The sequence below is a fragment of the Melospiza georgiana genome, chromosome 2 (assembly GCF_028018845.1).
Source record: "Melospiza georgiana isolate bMelGeo1 chromosome 2, bMelGeo1.pri, whole genome shotgun sequence".
NCBI classification, from domain to species: Eukaryota; Metazoa; Chordata; class Aves; order Passeriformes; family Passerellidae; genus Melospiza; species Melospiza georgiana.
This window is the reverse complement of record NC_080431.1, coordinates 78559730-78580416: the sequence shown is the minus strand read 5'-3', so window position 1 is coordinate 78580416 and position 20687 is coordinate 78559730. Positions and strand designations below refer to the sequence as shown.

The following is a 20687-nucleotide window of genomic DNA, read 5'->3' as shown; positions in this document are numbered from 1 at the left end:
TGGAAAAGGAGACCACTACATTCTTCTTCCAGCCTTAGACATGTCAAAGAGTCTTCAAGGTTTGATATTCCAGGGCCTATAACCCCCTTAAGGCAGCCTTTGTCTGCATTTAATGCAACTGGGAAACCTCTAACTTTCTTCCCCCCTGCCAAAATCCATCACCTGCTCTCTCTGTAACTTATACCCTTGCAGAGGTGTCCCAACAGCTTCTTTGTGCCTTGTTCTGTGGGCAGCTTTCCCTGCCAGCTCACCCTCTACTCCTCTGCCACATCCTCACAAGGTATTGAAGACCCTTTCACCATTCCCCTATGAGACTGTGCGCTGATCCACTGGTCAGTGGAGCAAGATGAGTGAAAACCATGCAATGAACATGGAAAACATATCTTGAGCCTAGTCCAATTCAAATGTTATGGAAAAAACTTCATATCAAAGTGCTGGATAAGTGGCATGCATTCCCAGGTACTAACAACTGAACTGGTAGAGGAGCCATGGGGACCTGCGGTTTTCTAAATTATACTTAAGTGGGAATTCTTTGGAAAATTCCCAGGAGCAAGTATGGGGAATGTCACACAGGGACCACATCTCTGTAGGACCAGATGAGTTTTCCAGTGGTGGGGAGTGTTTTCTCCATATGCACATTTAGATTAAAATGCTATGCATGACCCAAACTGGTTAAACATGATTTGAGATTTCAAGACTTAGCTCGGTGCTGTGGCAACAGCCACCATAAAAAATCCTCATAGCTTTTGTTAAAGAGAAGGGGAAACAGTTCAAGTACCAAAAAAGAAACAAGCATTATAAAAACCTCCCCTCTCCCTTTCTGGGAGAAAATATTCCACAGATGACATCAACAGCAGTTAAGACTCTTTATTGCAGGGTACTTAGACATGGTGGATCTGGAGTGCAGCCTTGCTGTAATTTTATATGCAAACTCATTTCTTCAAAGTGAAAATTTGTATTGAATAGGGAGAAAACTCCACCTTCCATTTCTGATGCAGGACTCTCACATCTCTCACAGTTGGTAGCACATGCCTGGCAAAAACAGACACTTTGGGAAGTGGGAAATGCACAGCAGCATCAGGCTGGACAAGAATTAGCTGTATTTGCCATAATTTGTAGCCATACAGCCAGGGAAATTGTTTTGGCTAGCAACCACAGGTGCCTTTTAAACCTGAAGACAAGAGACAGAAGCTAGACTGGGCTTTGTGAAGGATGTGTGAGAACAGAGGAGTCTACTACATTCCAAGAGATGTATGTTGGAATGAGACTAAAAGTGTAGATGTGGTAAGATTGTCTAGGCCTTCTCTTCTGCCTACACTGATCACAACTTTTTGTGCCAAAATGGGAAGTAACATCCTACAAGTGAGACCCAGGAGACTGTGGGAGTGCTGGCAACACTGACGGATCATTTTTTCCAGTTTGATCTTCCTCTTGGCATAAGTGTCAAACTATACTTCTCTTTGAGGGCCTGACTGTGTGAAGGACTCCAGGAAGGATGTATGACCAGAAAAATCCATCTCACAATACTGATCAGCAGCTTGTCCTAAACTGCTTTGTTGGAAACTAAGCCCATTCATTTATTGACCCTTACTCTTTTTTTTTTATTACACAGAAATAAAGAAAAAAAAATAGAAAAAAAAAAAAAAAGGAAAAAGGAGGGGAGAAAGGAATTTATGGCTGTGGCACAGATTTTAATTTTTACCTTTCACTGATCTTACTGAAAAATTTTGCACAGTAAAATAAGTTGAGCTTTTATTACTCTGAGTAATTTAAGAGAAGGGGCCCTCTGTTCCCTTCCTTTATGAAGCAAAATCACTTAACATGTGAAGTTGTGTCCTAAATTACATTTACAGAAGGAAAATTTGAAGGCAGCTAGGAAACATTTACGAATGTTATTTAAGGTTTGCAAGCTTTCTACACCCTCCCCCAGCCTTTCTAGATAGGTGTTACACCATACCCTTACAACTTTCAGCCCTGAGGGGTCTTAACTTACTTTTTTGTGGCTCTGGATGGCTGCTATGTACAGCAGAGTACCAGTTCTGACCAGCCTTAGGCTGAGAACAGTGGAAAAACAGAAAATGAATCCTTTTCCTTTTTTCTTTTTATGATCACACAAATGAAATTTGGCTATATTCCCTCAATGGGAAGTTATTTTACCCCTTTCAGAATTTTTCAGCCCAGTATGACACACATAAAACCTCCAGAAAGTGGCAGCACATTTATGATTTTTCAGAATAAATTCTCCTCTCCCCTGCCTACTCTCAGTTCAGCAAAGCCATGTGTGTTAGCAGGGAAAAAAACCCAAAACTTTTCTTTTGCAGACTCATTAACAATATTTATGAAGAGTACAAGGTCATTGTGACACGAGGCAAGCACAGGGATCTCACTAGATTACAGTAGTCTCACAGAAAACAAAGAAAAAATGTAAAAAAATCACCAAAAGAAGTCACCAAAAGGAAAGTCTGAGAAAAGTATGGTGCTTTAAGAGAGGCAAATTCAAGTTATGGTTAAAGAATTAACATGCTGAACAAAATGGTTAAAAGGAGGAACAGAGTGGTAATGTTGCAGTGTGGGAATGTTTTAGCTACTTTGCTTCTTATCCTTCAAACTGCATTATTTTTCCAGTTTTTTGCTCTTAAAATGCTTTTGATGAAGCCATTAGTATCAATAGTAGCGGTCACAACAACTTTACAAATGTTTAAACAAAGCAGGGCATTTGTTTGAAGCTTCAAAAAAAAAAAAAAAAAGAGAGAAATATTATAAAACAGTGCTATCAAAGCCTTTTTCCTTAAAACAACTGCATTAACAATCTTTGAGTAACTAACCAAAACCATACTCAGCATTGTCAGATAGTAGTGATTGTTTGGGCCTAGTCTGGAACAAAACAGTCCCAAACCAGCCAGGCTTGGTGTGATGCCAAGCCACATCTGTGCCCCATGTGTTGTGGGGCACACAAGCTGCTCCCTCAGAGGTGCTGCTGCTCTGAAGCCACAGGGAGTGAGGCCCTGAGGTTCCCTCAGCTCCTCTGCCCCTGGGTGCCCCTCCTGCCCGCAGGGAGGTGACTGAGGTGACTCCCTTGGGCTGCCCCACTCAGGGCTCCAGCCGGGGACGGGGGTGGCTCTGCTCGCAGCAGTGACACCACCCTCCTCCCCTGCTGCTGCCTGGAGGGACTTTGTAGTGCAAGTGACTACACTGGTTTATTATGGCCTCTGGGCACCTTGTAGGAAAGATCCCAGACACCTTCAGAAGCAGCTGAAATCAATGAGATCTAGTGTGAAGTGCTCAGCCAGTGAAACTCCCAACAGCTACACAGACCCCCACTGCCACCCACACCAGCACCCACACCGTGTTTTCTGCCAGGTCTTCAGGTTCAACAATCCTAAAAGAGATGTTGATACCCCCCAGGTCTGCTGCCTTGGTTTCATATCCTAACTGCACCTAAGGCCATGAAAATTTGAACATCAATATATGGTAAGAGGCCAGGCATGAGTAAGAAGAACATATCCTCCTTAACTGGTGGCACTGGAGCTGCCCAGTGGGGTCCCAAGCTCTGAACAGCTCATGTCACTGGTGCTTAATTAGCTAGGGCTTGAGGGCAGTGATAGCTCTTGTGGCACTGCAGCTCTGAAATGTAGAATGATTCAGAAGTGAGACATGAGCCAAAGCAAATTTAGAGGTTGTAGCAGCATAATTGACATATTCAGGATGCTCTTGTGTTTCTATTGAGTAAGATGTGCTCAAAAGCCCTCTTTTTGCTTTTTCAAGTAAATTTAACATGAAAATGTGCTGTTCTTGTGCAGAGATATGTCAATCCCTGCAGTTTGTAAAGTAAAAAAATGTTCCATGCAAGCAGAAAACATAAAACTCAGTGCCAAGTTAAAGAGACTTTAGCCAGGTCCCTGGCTCCCTCCAGTCTGCACCTCATGGGAAAGTGTCTCTGCAGACAGGGAAGCCAGGACTAGTGATCTGCCATGGGGCACAGAGCAGCAGCACAAGTCCTGGTAAAAGTGGTGTTCTATGTCCTTTTAAACTGGTCTAAATTCTACTTCCTAGTTCTGTTGCTTTCCTCCATATGTCTGCATCTTCTCCCTGCTGGTACTTGAGCACTGACAGCAAGCAGGTGCCCCTCCTGGCACCTCTCCTGGCAGGTACTGGGATGCTAGCACAGGCTTGGGATGAAAGCAGAAACAAGCATTGGTGAAGTAATGAGGTTCAGAGGAGTGAAAGGATTGACCATTTGAAATAATTTTACACTTCTGAAGATCAGCACCTTCAGATCAGAGCTTCTGACAGGAGGCAGGCACGTGTCCTGGTGCCAAAGCAGGGCTGGTTCTAGCAAGAAGTATTTTAATTAACTCTGGGACTTCTAGATCTCTATTGAGAAATGGACATTAGTGAGATGTCTTTTGAAATTAAACCAATAAAATTTACCTAAATACAGATTGAGCAAAACCTTCTGAAGAGAGGGGACCAAAGCAAGCCCAATCTGCAGGCCCAGAGATGAATTCTGTATCTCACTCACTTACCTTTAGCTATTTAATGAACAGCTCTGCAGGTGCCTGTCCCCCTTGGGTAGGCCATGTCAGGAAACATCAGCTAACCCTGTCCTAAAGGAAACTCTTCATGTCCTTTATTCCAAACAACCCGCAGCAGCCTGGCAAAGGCCACAGCCAAGGCTACACAAATAAAAGGATATGTTTTGAAAGGCCATGGGCAAGCAAATCTGTTAGCTGTTACATACACTAGATCTTTTCCTAGCTCCACAATGAAAATACCTCTGCTGGTTGTCCCCCTGGAGACCAGCCAGCTGAGATTTCTGAGCCTGCTCTGCAAAGTGAGATCTGCTGTTGGATGTGACTTGCCCAGTGTTTCTGAGTTTGCTCTGGCACAGGCTTGTTGAAGATGGGCCAAACACATTTTCAGCTGGCTCCCTCGAAGGCCTGTATGAAGGAAATTCCTTCTCAGAAAAAAAAAAAAAAAAAGTATGTATGTCCTAGTCCCCAGTTCTAATTCTTACTCATTTCCCTCCCCTCTCCCAACTCTGACATCTGCACCAAGAGTATGGGAGGTGCTGCCAGGTCAGTAGGGGGTGTCTGTGGGTCCTGGGGAGGTGTCAGTGTCACACAAGCCACAAAGCAAAGGTCTCAGGTCTGAGAATCCTCCCCACCAGCCCAGGGTAGGGTGTGGGTTTGGGCGGCACGGTCCGGAGCAGCTCAGCACCAGATTCAGCTGCTGTGCCCTCGCCGGGGTGGAGACGGGCCGGGATGTGCTATCCCAATGCAGGGAACATCTGTCTTGTGCGGGACATCCGCACTCATGGGGTTCTGAGCCGCGACAAGAGCCCACAGAGGCAAGGGGAGGAGTTGTCCTGGGGCTCTGGGTCAGACCCTGCTCAGGTGTGACTGAGGAACCTGCAGAATGGGAAGAATTCAGAGGGGACATATTTGAGCCCTGATGCCATTCCGAGCGCTGCTTTCCCTCCCCCCTGCCCCGTCCCCACCCCACCGATCGGCCTCTTTACCATGACAAAGAGCCCGGAGGAGCGGGCCGCGGTGGATATTGCGGTCCGGGCCAGGCAATGGCCGGCTATAAAGGCCTGTCTGCGCTCCGGGGCTGCCTCAGCTCGGTGGTGGGACCTGCCCCCAGGTGGAGGTGACAGCTGGCGTGAGGGGACCCGCCCCTGCGGCCGTGCCCATGTGCGCGCACTTGGCGCTGCCGCCGCGCCCCGCGTACCCCGCCGGGGCCGCCCGGGGCCGCCTGGAGCTCGGCTGGAGCGCGGCCGGGGCCGCAGCACAGGCCCCCACAGCGGCCGGGCACTCTCCGCAGGCTGCGGGCGGCCGGCACACGGCAGGTAAGGCCTTCAGCTACACCCTGGGGCTGACCCCCAGGATAACCCTGCTCCCAGGTCAGGCTCAAACGACTTTGAGCGGATTTTTCTCTTTCCCTGCCTTGGTTTCCCAGTGCGTGACCTGGGCAGAGTGCGCTGGGTAGGCAAGGAGGAGGGGTGACCTTGGCCAGTCACGCCACTCTTCCATGCTACTTTTCTTGGGTGGCTGCCAGCCGGTTTCCTAAACCTCAGAAGAACCTGAAAGAGTCGAGGCACTGTCAGGTCTCTGCTCCAGGCTGAAGGACAGAGTGACAACTTGGTCTTATGGAAGTTCATGCTTCTTGGTGTGGGGATGTCTGGGCCTCCTTTTAGTTAAATGCTGTCATTTGTGCCATCGAGAGAAACAGATTCTGGAGATACTTCTTGTGGCATCCTTCATCCTCTTACAAACTCTTTGCATCCTTTATGCGCTTATTAATCATGAGCCAAGGCCCGCTCTGAATCACTGGGTGCTGGAAGATCTACTGCTTTAAATCTCACATTGTTACTCACACTGCTTCTTTCATTTTGCCATTTGCGTCTATTTCCCTCTTATTTCTGTGCTCTGGTTGCTCTGCCTTTCCCTTTTGAACCAAAAAGTCCCAGGCGTCGCCAGAGTGACATTTTCTGTTCCTGCCATGCCTCTCCCAGTCCAGTGAGGGGCAATAGAAGAGCTGATAAGAGCAGGTTTTCGCCCAGCTCCACATTATGGTCAGCGGAGCAACACCCTAGCAAGGTAAATGGGTGGGAGGAGAGGCAGGTTTTGGGGTGCCACTTTCAAGCTGTCAGTTGCTGTGGAAAGCTCCAGGCTCAGGCAGAGTGCCTATGGCTACTCGCATGTGGCTACCTGCCATGTAGCCTCTCTGCATGCTGCCTGCCCAACAGAGGCAGCAGGCAGATGGACTCTGTGTGCCCCTGTTGGGTTTGGTACATAGCCTTTAACCCCATCTTCAAACACCCTCGTGCCTCTCTCAGAGAGAACCCTTGTAGTGGAAGTCGAGGCTTACAGATCTCAAGGCCTTGAGGGAGTGGGTCTGTCACAGGCTTTCATGTTCGTGTCTGTTGCACTCTCATGTTCGTGTCTGTTGTTTGTGTTTCTTGCTTCCTCTCTCCTTTCCTCTCTTCTCATGGGAGAAGGAGCATTTTGTCCTGAGCTCAAGCTGCACACGATACATTTCATGGGGCTTTGGGATGACAGGTCAGCTTTAGTTCTACAGTGTCTCGCTGTGGTTCCTAACAGGAGACTTTCCTGTTTTCCAGGCCCATGTTCCCAGCATACTCATTTCTTCCCTATAAGGTTTTTACTGCACAGCCTGCGGGAGCCAAGCATCCTGTGATATCACACGAAGTTTTAGTTTGCCATGCAGCCAGGTCACTGATGTTCAGCTTCCTCAAGGCTTTGCAGTCTAGCTCCATGCACATAACACTGCAGGCCCTTGCACCTCTTCTACTGACAGCCTCTTCCTGCTTGCTTCCTGCTTCCCTTTGCAATCCTCATGGCCCCGCTCCCCCGTGCTGGAAACCTGCCCCACTACACCCCTGGCTGTTCACCAGCCCCTGCTCTGGGTACTGTCATCTCCTAGGGATAGCAAATGGCCCAGAGCAGGCAAGCCTTGAGGGGCAGGCACCACAGAGACAGGCCATGTCTCTGTCAGGAGAATTACAAGGGGCACACTACCACAGATGAGGCCACCTTTCTGAGATCCAGCAGGACTCCAAGGCTTTTCAGTGATTGCTTAGTAGACTCTCAGCCTAGGACAGAAGAGGGAAAGGTTTTGTAGGATGGGTGGGAAGCCCATTCCTCCAGGGGGCTTTAGTGCTTTGCTCTGTTCATGTGTTCTGATGATTGAGGAGAGTGTCTCAGTGTCACAGCTCTCAGGGTGATTGGTAAGGAGGTTGGGAGACATTGGTTGGGCTCAGTAGTCAGAAGGTATGCGCTGAAATGGCACTGCCCCATTCACTGAACTCCCAGTAGGAGGAGAGGTGATGGACCATGCAGGACAGTTTGCAGTGGAGTAGCTGGAGGAGGGAGGGGTGGGCAGATTCATCACTGTAGTTGGGGAAAAGAGGAGTGACTGCTATCACAGCCCTTCAGTCAGGTTGGCCTGAGAAGGTCTCAGCCTCTCTCAGACCCCAGTAATGTGGCATGTGACATATTTTCTTATTCTTGCAGCCTGAATGACTTTGCATCTTGGCAGGTTTTGTCTTCACTAGGAGCCCAGATTGTTCAGGAAACTTTTCCCTTAGCTCTTTACTTCAACTTTGCCATCAACAGAGATCCCTTAAGACATGTACCAGGACAAATTAGAAGGGACTTGAATGCCTTCCTCTGCACTCTTGAATTTTGTCCCCTATGTCCCTGGTACAGGATTGCTGCCTCCTTTCACCTGTTTCACATACCCACCTTTCCTCTCCCTCTCCTTTTCCGTGTGAAATTCTTCTCTCACCAAAAGCCCCTCTCAGACAAATTGCTCCTTCCACCTACAGTGTCTCCAGCAGTGGCGTGGTCTGTGGTGGGAGACAAGGGCAAACAGGAGGGAGGCAATATCCAGTGTCTGATGCTCTCCACCTGCTGCCCTCACTGTGAGCAGTGGCTGCTCTGCCCCACCGTACACCCTTGTCTCTATTGAGTGCCTTGGTATTGCTGGGCAGGCAGTTCTGGGGAGCCCAGCCAGCCAGCGACCCAGAGCTATGCTTGCAGTCATGACAAGGCCTTTTTACACCACAATCAGACTGAAATATTATTGAGGCCGTCTGGAGGAGGAGAGTTCACTGTGAACCAGTGTGCACCACGTTTTTGCACTACTCCTTGCCCTGACTTTTCTGACTGGCAGAAGGTAGTCATGAAGATCCCAGGGGGACTGAGCTGGGAAGCTGCTTGCTCTCAGTGTGCTTGTCTGTGCTCACAGCTCTGTGAAGAAAGGAGGGTCACACAAGCCTTTGCTTCTAAAAAGCTCCTGTCTGATAGGCAAGGAACTCTACAGCAGGCAGGGAGCATGCTCATATCCTTACAGCTAAACATTTTGTCTCTTAGACCTTTTCTCATTTTCTTTTTATTTATAGAAGTGTCCCCAGCTTCATCCAGTTCTGGGAATTTCAGCCAATTCACACCAGATTCAGCCACCAGTCCACATTCCTCATCCTCATCCCCACAGCCTTCAGCTAAGTCTCAGAAGGGCAGAGAATATGGCGTGGAGGGGATCAGGAAGACCAAGAGCCGCACAGCTTTCTCCAAGGAGCAGCTGCTAACCCTGCACCAGCGCTTCCAGAGCCAGAAGTACCTCAGCCCCCAGCAGATCCGGGAGCTGGCTGTTGCCCTGGGGCTCACCTACAAGCAGGTGAGCACAGAGACTTTGACCCACAGTGTGTCGATCTCACGGTGGCTGAGTGGTCACTTCAGGGAGCGCCAGGATGGAAAGATGAGTCCCCAGCAGGGACTGAGGCCAAGGTGCCAGCTGACAGTTGCTCCCCTGCTTATTCATGCCCAGACATCAGAAGCAGTTTTGCAGATAGAGGGGTCAGTGGCACCTCATTTGGGCCTCCCGAGTCGGGGGTCAGTCAAGGGTTCTGTTGCCAACAACCGTAGTAGAATTGCAAACCCGGTGATGAATATGTTGTTCACCACCAACAGTCTCTACCCTGGGCTTTGCAGCACTTCGCAGATTTTTTTCATGCGCTGTGAACTTCTCAGAAACCCTGGCATGCATCTGTTCTCTGAATCACAGGGCTGCTGCAACATGCTGAAAGCTCTTGCTAGTGTCTCCTGGGTCTTATTGTGTCCAGTATCTAATAGTGCTCCACACTCAGCACTGCCTGGCTGCTTGACATGTGCTCCCTCCTCCCCATGGGTGCTGCTAGGTTCACACATCACTGCCCTTTAGGGTCTCTGCTGATCTCCAGGGAGGTTGTGTGTAGTGAAATGATGCTGCCTCCAGTGATGCCTTCCTAAAGCGGGGGCGGGGGCTAGGCAATGGGGCACAACAGCTCGAAGTTACAAGTCCAAAATCTTCCTGAAATTTGAATCTCAGAGCTGGGCATGATGGTCGGGATGCCCTGGGACTAAAGAAGTTATAGGTGCATTGTAAGTGCATGCACTGAACTGGTTCTGTCAGGAACAAGGCAGGTGGGACAGTCTGCTCTTTCCTTCAATCCACATCCCTGCAAAGGCTGCTTTCACAGTGCAGACACAGCCCGGGGGGGAAATGGCCCTGGAATTCGCCTCAGCAAGCAGCTTTGAATTTGGGAACTGCTAGGGACAAGGAGCAGGTTTGTCCCTTCTCTGTTCCCAAACATGCAGAAACAGCGTCTTAGGAGTTTGCCTGTAGTGCAGGGGGCTTGTAGAGGTGTCGGTGGATCTGATTTACACCAGTCATGCACGTCCATGTTCAGAATGAGTCCATTTATCCCAGCTATCCCTGTCTCCTGACACCGAGCCACCCCCTCCCCCATCACACAGTTGCAGTAGCCACCTGCTGAGGCTGCTAGACAGACTCTCCCCGTGGCAACACCCCCCAGGAGTTCCTAAAGGCTTTTATCTGCTGCTGCCCATGTATCTCTGCCATCTGGTCACTCCCTCTGCTTCTTCCTGCTTGTGAATTTGGTTACATTTGTTCTTCTCTCTCCTTTGCTGACATTTTCTTTGCTTTCCCTTCCCCTCCCAGGTGAAGACTTGGTTCCAGAACCGGAGGATGAAGCTGAAAAGGTGCCAGAAGCAGAGCCTGTGGAGCGAACGGGCTCAGTGTCTCACGCAAGTAAGAACACAGCACGTGGCTCATCATGGCTCTTCTGTCTGGGCAGATCAGTCCCCTGTTTCCTCCATGAAACACAGGAGTGTGAGCGTACCCGGCCTTCTGGTTAGCTCAGCACGGAGGCACAGGCTGGGCACCACACCATGTGCACTGGTGGTAGCCCAGCAGTGGGCTGGCTGTACCACAGAAACGTTTCCAGGGAAAAGCTGTTTTCCTCTTACGTATATATGATTGTGTATCCACCCCTGAACTATGGGAATGGACATAGTTCTTCTTGCCCTCCGTGCCATTGCTGCTGGTCAATAGACAATATGAAATGTGTAGGGACAGAGCCCCAGTATGTGTCAGGCCTGTGGACACCGGTGAAGAGGCTCTGTGTTCTGACTCTCTGCCTTTCCCTTTCAGAGTGGCTTCCAGAGCGGAACTTACCTGGATGTGCACCCCAAATTCCACCAGGGCTACCCCATCACCACAGCTGGCAACATGCAAGCCCTGCCTGCCCCCTGTCAGCACTATGGAGCAGGGCAGAACGCTTACACAATCCTGACCAGCGAGGATGGAGGAGTCTTTGGCAAAGGCGGGGGGACCTGCAGTGTCCAGCAGACAGTGGGCTTCATTGCTCAGCACAAAGTAGACTTTTACCACAGCTATCCTGGCACTGTGGAATATCCAGGCTCCAAGACAGGTGATGGCTGTAATTTTCACCACTCAGCCACCATGGGGGCTCCTTTCCCAACTGCTGCCAGCCATCATCTTTATCATTCCTAAGCACTGTGGATGTGGGGTACTTGGGCAGCCAGGAATCAAATCTTATTCTCTCCCGTTGTTATTCGTGTGCTGGCCACCTCAGGGACACCTTGTAGCTAAAACCTGTTTTGGCATCCAGATGTGTGCCTGCAGACATGCAGCTGTGCAGAGACCCAGACCCATTTGCCCAGGTACATGCACACAGAACCCTTCATTTCTATGCTCTTACATGTGCACACACATATTACTTTCTTGATTGGCACAGACAACCAAGCTCTCTTATGGCAAAGCCCAAGATCTGCCTACACAGCTTATGCCCTGGATCTTCTTAATTATGGATCGTGTAACTTGTCTAAGGGGAAGCACAGATCCCTTTGGGAATCTCATTTCTATGTATCACTGTACAGTTGTGTGTACAGAGCACATGAAGCCAGGAGCTGTATGGAGAGGTGCTGGTCACTTACCTTTAATTTAAGTTGGAGAAGTTATTGCCACGTGCCAGTTATCCATTTGAAGTGTAATCCATCAGTTCTGTATATCAGCCATGAGATGAAGTGATGAAGTGTCTAATGAAGGGAGTTGTGACAAGTAGCTTGCAGAAAGGCTGGTAAGAGGATTTTATAAGCCCTTCCTTCTAGTCTGTATCTTTCTGTGCCTCCCCCTGAGAAAACCTAACAGTGCATTCAATTTGGCAAATAAAAAAGAGTACTTTTAAAGCTTCATTATGTATTTTTATATATCTCTTTTTTCCCACTGCAATAGAGCATTGCAATATAAAAACCAGATGGAGCATAAATAGCCATAGCAACTGTATGCCATTGTTATTTGATGCTGAAACTATAAACAGAAATTATTCTGTGTTATTAGTGGATCAGCTTCATGTCTCTTGGCAATGCCAGATATCTCGAGTCAAAGGAACAGGTGAGTAACTCACCCACCTTAAGAATTTTCCATATCCAGCAGTAGTAAATAGGGGGACTGTTATGGAGGTACTATAATTTCTAAACATGTCCATGGAAGTGTCTAAGTACCTAAAACCAGATGTGTGCAGCAAAGTATATGCAATAACAGGCCTCCAGTTCCCTGAGTCACACACTTTCTATCACTTTGATGATGACAACGAATTTTTCTTAAAGCAATGAAGTAGCTGCCATGGTTAAAGAAAAAAGCATGAAATGAAGGCAGTGATTTCTATGACTGGAGTAATAAGAGGCATGGAATTCTATTGGCAAAGCTGATTTATGTCCCTGTGCCTCACAGCTGTTTGTTCCCTCACTCCCTCATGCAGACACTGACTCTACTGTAAACTGTATGGTGTGCTGACTTTGGCTGTGTTCGTTAATTTTCTTCACAGTATCTGGCAAGGGACTGTGTTTTGGATTTGTGCTGAGAATGGAGTTGGTAATACAGAGATGTTTTCATTATTGCTGAGCAGGGCTTGCAGTGTCAAGGCCTTTTCTGCTTCTCATTATCTCCCTGACAGCGAGAAGGCCGGGGGTGCACAAGGAGTTAGGAGGAGACACAGCTGGGAAGACTGACCCCAACTGACCAAATGGATATTCCATACCATATGGCATTGGGGTCAGGGTAGAAAACTGGGGGGAGGAAGAGGGGACATGCAGAACGATGGTGTTTGTCTTCCTAAGAATCATTACACAGGACGGGGCTCTGTTGTCCTGGAGGTGGCCTGCCTATGGGAAGGGGTGAATTAATTCCTTGTTTTGCTTTGTTTGTGTGTGCGGCTTTTGCTTTACCTATTAAATTGTTTTTATCTCAATCCACGAGTTTTCCCACTTTTAGTCTTCCGATTCTCTCTCCCATCCCAGTGATGGGGTGTGATCAAGTTGAGTGGCTGCATGGTGCTCATTTACTGCCTGGCATTGAACCAGAACACGTGGCCGGCGTGATTTGGGAAAAGATAAAGCCTTTTGGATGGTGAGTCACGTAGTCTTGGCACAGCCCCCGCCCTCTCCTCTTGCAACCATCAAGAGGCTAAGGATGGGCAAGATTGTTCTTGAAACCAAGGGTGGGGAACAATTAAGTCGACTGAAAAGGTGCTGGCTAGCATGGGAGGATGGACAATAGCGGCAATTATCAAGGCTCTCATACCAGAATGAAGATATTTTTCAGTTCTTCTCAAGCCTACAGTTCTGTTTACTTACCTGAATATAACCTAAAACCTTTCAATGCCAACCCATCCAAGGCCGCTGTAAGTGAAAAAAGTTGAGCTTGCAGCACGTCCTCACTAATAATTCTCTGGAAAAGGAGCCACATGTCATGCCCTGCTCCTTCAGAGATGCTTTAGGACAGGCAGTATTTTGCTGTGGAGGCTCTGGGACTGGCTTGCAGAAAGCTGCTGTCTGTAAGAGCAACAGCAGCGATCTCCCTGCTATTGACCTTCAGCAAAGTAGTGCTAACAAACAGTGCCAAATCTTGTGGTTTCCTCAGAGACACAATTTTTCAGAGGTAGCATCCAAAGATAGACCTTATTGCCACAGGTGGTTATGGAGTCCAAAAGCCTGCAGCAATTCCAAACAGGCAAGTAAGCAGCTCCCAGGAAGGGAGATCGCTGATGTCTGCTGTATCAGGAGCTGCATTCCCCATGTTCTGTGTAAAAACAGCAGGAATGCAGCTACTGTTAGAGGGAGGCCCTCAGCCCCAGCCAGCCAGAGGGACACTGGGGACTTAATTCCTTTTCTGGTCTTTCTCTAGTATCTAAGCAATGACTTTGCTGGATCTTGGGGCTCCCCCAAAGCAGAAGTCCCAGTGTTGTAATTTGTAAAAGATTTAATGGCCTGGACACTCTCCAGCTGCTAGACAGCAGATGGACTTTTGTCAAGTATGAGAAATTAATTCTAGCCTGGTTATGAAAGAGATTCTCAGATATGACCTGAGGGTACTCTTCAAAACTTTGGACAGCAGGAAGACTATATGACCCTCACAGGTTGGAAAATACTTGGGATTGTGGTTTCTTGGGTTTTTTGTTTTGGTGATTTGATGTTGGGGTTTTTTTTTTAGTTTTTTTTTTTTCCTTTTATTTTAATATCCAAGTGCAATGATTTAGAATAATTCATGCCTCATGACTATTCAGTATCAGCCAATATGCTGCTGCCCTCTGATGACGGGCCAGGCAAGAGACATGTGGCAATGCCTGACTGAAAATTTCCAAAACCCTGCTAGCTCAGCCTTCGGGTCATGTGGTGTAGTTAGATAGCTAAATATGCTTACACATGCCTCTAGGGAAGAGACAATTAAAGCAAAGATCATTACTTTTATCTGCACTGGAGAGACAACTGGGGCTGTGAGCCCTTGCTCCTGGATCACTCAGAAGAAACACATAGCTTGTAAAACCCCTGCAGGCCACACGGACATGGAGAGCAAGGAATGAGGTTGTTTCCACTGCTCCTGGTATTTTCCCTGTGGAATAGCTGGAACCCAATGAAATACAGAATAAAATCCTGGTCTGCAACATCTGTACCAGACCCAATTTCTTCTGTTTAGGTGGAGTTCTCTGCATCACTGGAACTACATCTGCAGCTTTTTTGTCACTGCAGATATTGTAAATGAGGAGTGCATTCCCACAAGCTGTAACATGTATGAAGAGCTACAAATGATCTTACAGCTTAATCCTAAAAATATTTGCTAGCAAGCAAATCATATTTGCAGTGTGCAGAAGTCACTGTTACACAGCAGAGTCGTGAGAAGCAGCAGTCCTAACAGAGATGTAATGCATCCTAGCAGAAAGCTTTTGCTGGCATGCACTTTCTTCCCCTAAGGAACTAATACCAACACTTCTGCAATGATGAGGCTGGAGGCACCTGCATCTCCATCAGTTTTGGTAGTAGTGCCCAATTACCTGTGCAGGTGTTTCACATGGTGATGTGATTCAGGCATGTGAAGGTAACAGAAGAGATCACCAGCTCTGTGGAAAGACAGAGTCCTGTTTTTTTTTAATTCCACAGGCTCTAGAAACACTTCCTGGGCAGCTGTGAGTCCTTTCCAGCCCACCTTCCAAAACTCGAAGAACAGCTGCTCCACATGCTCCCTCCAGCTACACGTGCTTGCCAAACCTGCACACAACCCAGGCTGAGCAATCAGGGGAATAACACAGCCATGAGGGAACACTCAATTTCCACAGAACACTCCCACAGTACATGGAGTAACAAACCACAACACGCAGAGCAATCATTTTCAGCCCCAGGGCTGTTTTAGCAACAATATCTGTTTTTGCAGAAAGACATCTGCCAGCAGAGTTCTGCCTATCTCCTTACCTTTGCAGCAGACACGTGGAAACAAAACATACAGAGCAGCACAGGTAAACTGCAGCAGGCATCCTCTGCAACTGTTTTGCAAAGATCTGTATATTACTTCTTTAAAGACTGCATCTTAAAAGAACCCCAGAATCATAAGCTGCTAATTCTAAAGCTGAAAGACAAGGCATAGTATGTATGACTTGTATAGGTGATTTTTATGGTTCACCTCTATTTTTTTAAAGTCAATTGTTTAAATTAATACTATTGCTAGAAAATGACCCAGAATTCATTCTATGCTACTGGGATATGAATCTCCCATCCAGATGAGAGAGGAGCTCTTGCTCTGTAATTCAAAAAAACATGTGAACCCGGCATTTCCCCCTCTTCCAGGCCAGATTAACATTTTTCACCTGTTTTAAGCTTGGCAGCCCAAATATATCAGTGACTCATTCTTTTGTCTTTCTCTGCACAGGCCCAAGCCTCTGCTCCTCTGTCCTTTCCGTACCTTTCTCGGGAGCAGAGGATTGCAGCTTTGCAGCAGGAAAAGAGGGGAATATGCTTTTGCACCCACACAAGCAGGGTCTGTTGAGCTAAGGACCTGCAGCAGTCTGAGCTGAGCAGTGAGCTGCCAGTTCAGTCATTGTGCTCAGTGGGAGTACCCATTGAATTACCCCTTTTAGACAGGTGAAGGGCTTCAGTGGTGTAGGGTACTTTGAAGAACAAGGGATTAAACCTAAAGACAACCTCTGTTAGTTGGGAGTATGACTAAATAGCAACTTGGTTCTGGTTTTGTTGCAGCGCTGGAGCCAGGAGCTTTAGTTACTTAGTTGCAGACTTCTGTTGCCATTTGAGGTCAGCGCAAGAACCCCAACAAAGCTGCATATTTAATTAAGCCGGATTCCAGACCTCCAGTTGTGACTTTCTGGAGCAGGAGGCCGCACAATCTCCAGGACACTTTCTTTTGCTCCATCCTTCCTCAATACTTTTTTTTTTTTTTTAAGCACTATTGCTGTTTAAGGGCTAATAGAAGCACGTTACAGGGCTGCACATCACTTCAAGCCAGCAGCTTGCCCAGTGCCTGGCCCTGGAGCCTCCCCCACCCTCCTTGCAGCAGGTTACACACCTGCATATTAAAAACGGGCTGATAGACTTTTGTGACTTGCTCCTTTTAAACAATTACCTGATCCCACCTCTGGAAGAAACACGGTAGGGTTATTTTCCCCCTCCCTTTCCTCAGTACTATAGCACAACTCTTGTAGCCAGCATCACAATATTAAAATAAAGTAATTTATTTTCAAGTCAAACAACTTTGTAAGAACATTTAACATTAAGAACATTGAACATTAACCAGAAAAACCAATAAAACACAACATGAATATAACATAAAACATGCTTGGTAACACTGTAAAAAACAAACTTTATGGAAAATTATTCAGCAACAACAAACATTCACCTCCTTTGCAGTAGAAGCTCTGCTGCAGGACACACAGGACAAGGATCAGAGATCACCTGCTACAGAGGCAGCAAAGAAGGTGAGACTAGAACAACAAACAGACCTTAACAACCTCTGCTGTTCACAGCTGTAACATTGCACACTGGCCTCAATGAATGAGGCCATCAATACCCAAAGCATCTTTGCCAAGGGTTAGCTGTGAACAGACAGGCACACTTAAATAGGAAACTAGCTCCAGGCAGCAGGGTGCTGAGCCCCCCCATTAGATAAAACACCACTAGTGGAGGGGCAAGAAAAACAAATCGAACATGACTTCAAAACCCTGGAAATCCCATGGGTGAACACAAGAAGTGGGAGCAAAAAATACTCAAACCTGAGACTCATACCCACTCTGGGCCCCCATGGGATGCCAAGGTAACTGGCATTGATTCTGTATAGGAGAGCTCGAAAATGGTGTGACAGTGTCAGAGGAGCTCTGGAAGTTGAAGGTGTCGTCAACCTCCACGCTGACATAATCTATATTGTCAAAGTAGCTGTGATAGAAGTTCATTTGCTGGCTTAATAAACCCATGGTTTGCTGGGTATTGCAGCTCGTCCCACCTTTTCCAAAGAGCCCCTCATCCTCCACAGAAGGGAACGAGTACAGGTTCTGCCCATTTCCGAACATCTGTCCGCTGCTGTAAGCCTGGTGCACGTTGGACACGGCCTGGAAGTTCCTGCTGGAACCGGCAGGGAAGACCTGGTGGAACGCGGGTGCGATATCCAGGTATGCAGCCTGATGAACCCCATTCTAGGAGACAAAGAAAGTCGTTCAGCAGTGCAGAACCACACCAACGGCCCATTCCTTCGGATGGGTCCTCATTTCTCCCCCAGCCCCCCCTCCAAGCCGAACAATAGCGCCTTTTTCAGGCCCATTGTCCTCCCTCCCAAGAGACCAGTAATAGCAGAGATGATCGGTTAGTAATCTCCAGCTCAACACGTCCAGGAACAACGACGCTCGGGGGGAAAACCGGCTTGAAAGAGATGCCATTGTAAGCCCTGTTACAAGGAATACAACTGGCTCGGTAACATCGAGTCCTGTGGCTTGTTTGAATTACCAGGTTGGGCATTCTCCCCGCAGACTGGAGGAGCCATGACTGGTGGTGATGGGAGAGTTTACTCACCTGTGGTAAATACATCCCTTTATCCATCCACTGGCTCTCCTTTTGGCAACGCTTAAATTTCATCCGTTGATTCTGAAACCATGTTTTCACCTAAAAGTGATGCAGAAAGGACATAAATTACAAATTAATTTTAAAAAGCTTGCTACACATCCTTACTTCTGCTACAATCCCGTTTCTGACTTCTAATACTGTAAATAATTTCAGCAGATAACAACGTGCAGCAGATGCAGGCTGTAAAATCACAGAGCTGAGACATGAAAACTAAGATTCCTATTCCTTAGATCACCACTGGATCTTTCCCGACTTCAAAACCCCTGCCTAAAACACCGGCTAAGGCAACTGCAGGAATCCGGTTGTACAGCACCGTCTCCCTGCTGTACCATGGTCAGGGCTCAGCAGCGGGTCGCTCCTTTAGTCAGACACAGGCAGCTGCTGAGGCAAGGACCCTTCCTTCCTCTAGGGAGAGCCCACGGCGCCACTCCGACTAGGAAAGGCCACTTGCATAGCAGCGCAGGTCTCTTTCTACACTCAGAGACAACACATGTCCGTGCAGAACACGAACCTGACTCTGCACAGCCCTGCTCTGCAGGGCCTTTCCAACATCTGCACGCAGTGGGTGGATAGTGCTGGAACCAACCAAACCTAACACTGAGTCATAGATTTTCACACCCTCTGCTCTCTCACGTAAGAGGCAACACTTGCAAGACAACTAAAGAAACTTCTCTCTGGGGTCCAAGAAAAACGAAAACCACACACCAAAAAAAAAAGACAAAAAAAAAGACCCCAGATCAGGTGCTGCTCAAAACAAGATGTTCACCTGCTTGTAGGTGAGCTGAAGGGCAGCGGCCAGCTCCCGGATCTGCTGGGGGCTGAGGTACTTCTGGCTCTGGAAGCGCTGGTGCAGGGCTTTCAGCTGCTCCTGCGAGAAGGCTGTGCGGCTCTTGCCCGTCTTCACCACACCCTTGCCTTGCGCCTTGGCCTTCTGCAGGGAGGAGTGGGGAGAGGGGCTCCCCGCTGCCGTGGGGCTGGTGGCCGAGTCGGGGGTGTGGTACTGCGTGAGCGTCCCGGAGCTGGAGGAGGCTGGAGAGTCAACTGAGGAGGAAAAGACAACCGCGGTGAACAAAATAACTCAGGCAAGACTCACAACACCGTGCAAGTCCAGCTTATCGGGAGAATTGGAGATTGCGGGTGCCCTGGGGGCCCGCCGGGCTCGCAGCCGTGGGCAGCGGGGCACAGGCAGCGGAACCGCTGCGCCCCTGTGGCCCGTCCCGTGTGGGCAGAGGGGCCCGCTGGCACCGGCATCGCCTCCCAGCCCCGGGGCCCACGGCCAGGCCAGGCCAGGGCAGCCCCACGGCTCGGCCCGCCACGTACCTGGGGGACTGGGCGTCTTGGCCGCGGGCAGCGGGAGCGCGTCCGGCGCCGGAGCCTCCTCGGTGGGCGCGCTGTCCATGCTGCCTGCGGAGAACCAGTAATAGTCGCCGTACCTGGCCGCGCCCGGGTACAGCACATACTGCGGCGGGGCGAGGTGGGCGCTCATGGCCGGGCCGGGTGCCCCTGCCCCAAGCATGAGTGGAGGTGACCGCCGAGACTGCCGGCAGCCCGAGGACAGGCGCTCCGGTGGGGGGGACGCTTTAAATCCGCCCCAGCCTGGCCTTGGCTGGGGGGTATTGTCATGGCCATTGTCATGTTAAAAGTTGGTTGATTGGGGGGAAGGGACTTCGAGGGACCGGGGGAGGGCTGGGACACCGGGCTGCGCTTGCCAGCTTGGCGGGGATGAGCGCATCACTCCCTGCTGGGGCGTGCCAAGGAGGTCCCTGCTCGCCCCTCGGGGCAGCAGGCCCGAGCGGAGCTGCCCGGAGCTGGGCAGACATCCCCCACCCCCACATTTCACAGCTCTCCACCCAAACAGAGAGAATGGCCCCGGAACCCGCCGCGGGGCTTGAGGAGACTTTGTGCGTCTGCATTGCAGATCGCAGCCATCATTGCAAAGAGATAAGCCCTGCACCTCGCCGCGAGTGAATCCGGACTGGGGCAGGGGCATGGCCCCTCAGAGCCGTGTCTGTGTGTGGGGAACAGGGCTCAAAGAAAGCCGGGCTGCTGCTCCCGGCGGCTCGCCCAAGGCTGAGCCAAGTACTCCTGTTCTGCGCATTTCCCAAGCTTCTTTCCCCGGCCATTTAAGACTTTCTAAAAAGTAATATCTTAAAACCAAAAATTTAAAAAAAAAATTTTGTTACTCAGCAGGGAGAGATGGGAATCACCGGGTCACATTCAAAAGGAGACAAGAGCACTGCAGCTGTAAAAGAGCTCTACAGATCTTGAGGATTTGAAGTTAGGGCCTACGGCCTTCTTGGGGAGAATAAACTGTTTCCCTTGCCACCCTCCTCCCCCAGCTATTACTGCTTACTTTAAGGAAATTAAAAACTTATCGGTGGGATCTCACACCCCGGGAGTTACAAA

The 20687-nt window shown here is 48.9% G+C and overlaps 2 protein-coding genes across 2 annotated transcripts; one reads left to right on the top strand and one right to left on the bottom strand.

Moving 5' to 3' along the window:
* The first annotated feature begins 5694 nt into the window (after nt 1-5694).
* Nucleotides 5695-11382, top strand: LOC131096888 (homeobox protein NANOG-like). The gene is made up of 4 exons (XM_058045530.1): nt 5695-5851; nt 8930-9204; nt 10528-10617; nt 11020-11382. Exons 1-4 carry the CDS (start codon nt 5695-5697, stop codon nt 11380-11382), a joined length of 885 nt encoding a protein of 294 aa, XP_057901513.1.
* A 6052-nt stretch (nt 11383-17434) lies between these two features.
* Nucleotides 17435-19767, bottom strand: LOC131096887 (homeobox protein NANOG-like). Its single transcript, XM_058045528.1, has 4 exons — nt 19602-19767; nt 19048-19322; nt 18231-18320; nt 17435-17857 (listed from the first exon to the last, which is right to left on the bottom strand). The coding sequence occupies exons 1-4, from the start codon at nt 19765-19767 to the stop codon at nt 17435-17437; spliced, it is 954 nt and encodes a 317-aa protein (XP_057901511.1).
* Nucleotides 19768-20687: the final 920 nt, after the last annotated feature.

Coding starts and splice junctions, on each gene's coding strand:
- LOC131096888 (XM_058045530.1), top strand. CDS start 5,695: ATGTGCGCGCACTTGGCGCTGCCGCCGCGCCCCGCGTACCCCGCCGGG. Junction 5,852..8,929: donor GGGCGGCCGGCACACGGCAG/GTAAGGCCTTCA, acceptor TTTTATTTATAG/AAGTGTCCCCAGCTTCATCC. Junction 10,618..11,019: donor GGGCTCAGTGTCTCACGCAA/GTAAGAACACAG, acceptor TTTCCCTTTCAG/AGTGGCTTCCAGAGCGGAAC.
- LOC131096887 (XM_058045528.1), bottom strand. CDS start 19,767: ATGAGCGCCCACCTCGCCCCGCCGCAGTATGTGCTGTACCCGGGCGCG. Junction 18,321..19,047: donor TTCAGCTCACCTACAAGCAG/GTGAACATCTTG, acceptor CATCACTTTTAG/GTGAAAACATGGTTTCAGAA. Junction 17,858..18,230: donor AAGGGATGTATTTACCACAG/GTGAGTAAACTC, acceptor TTTGTCTCCTAG/AATGGGGTTCATCAGGCTGC.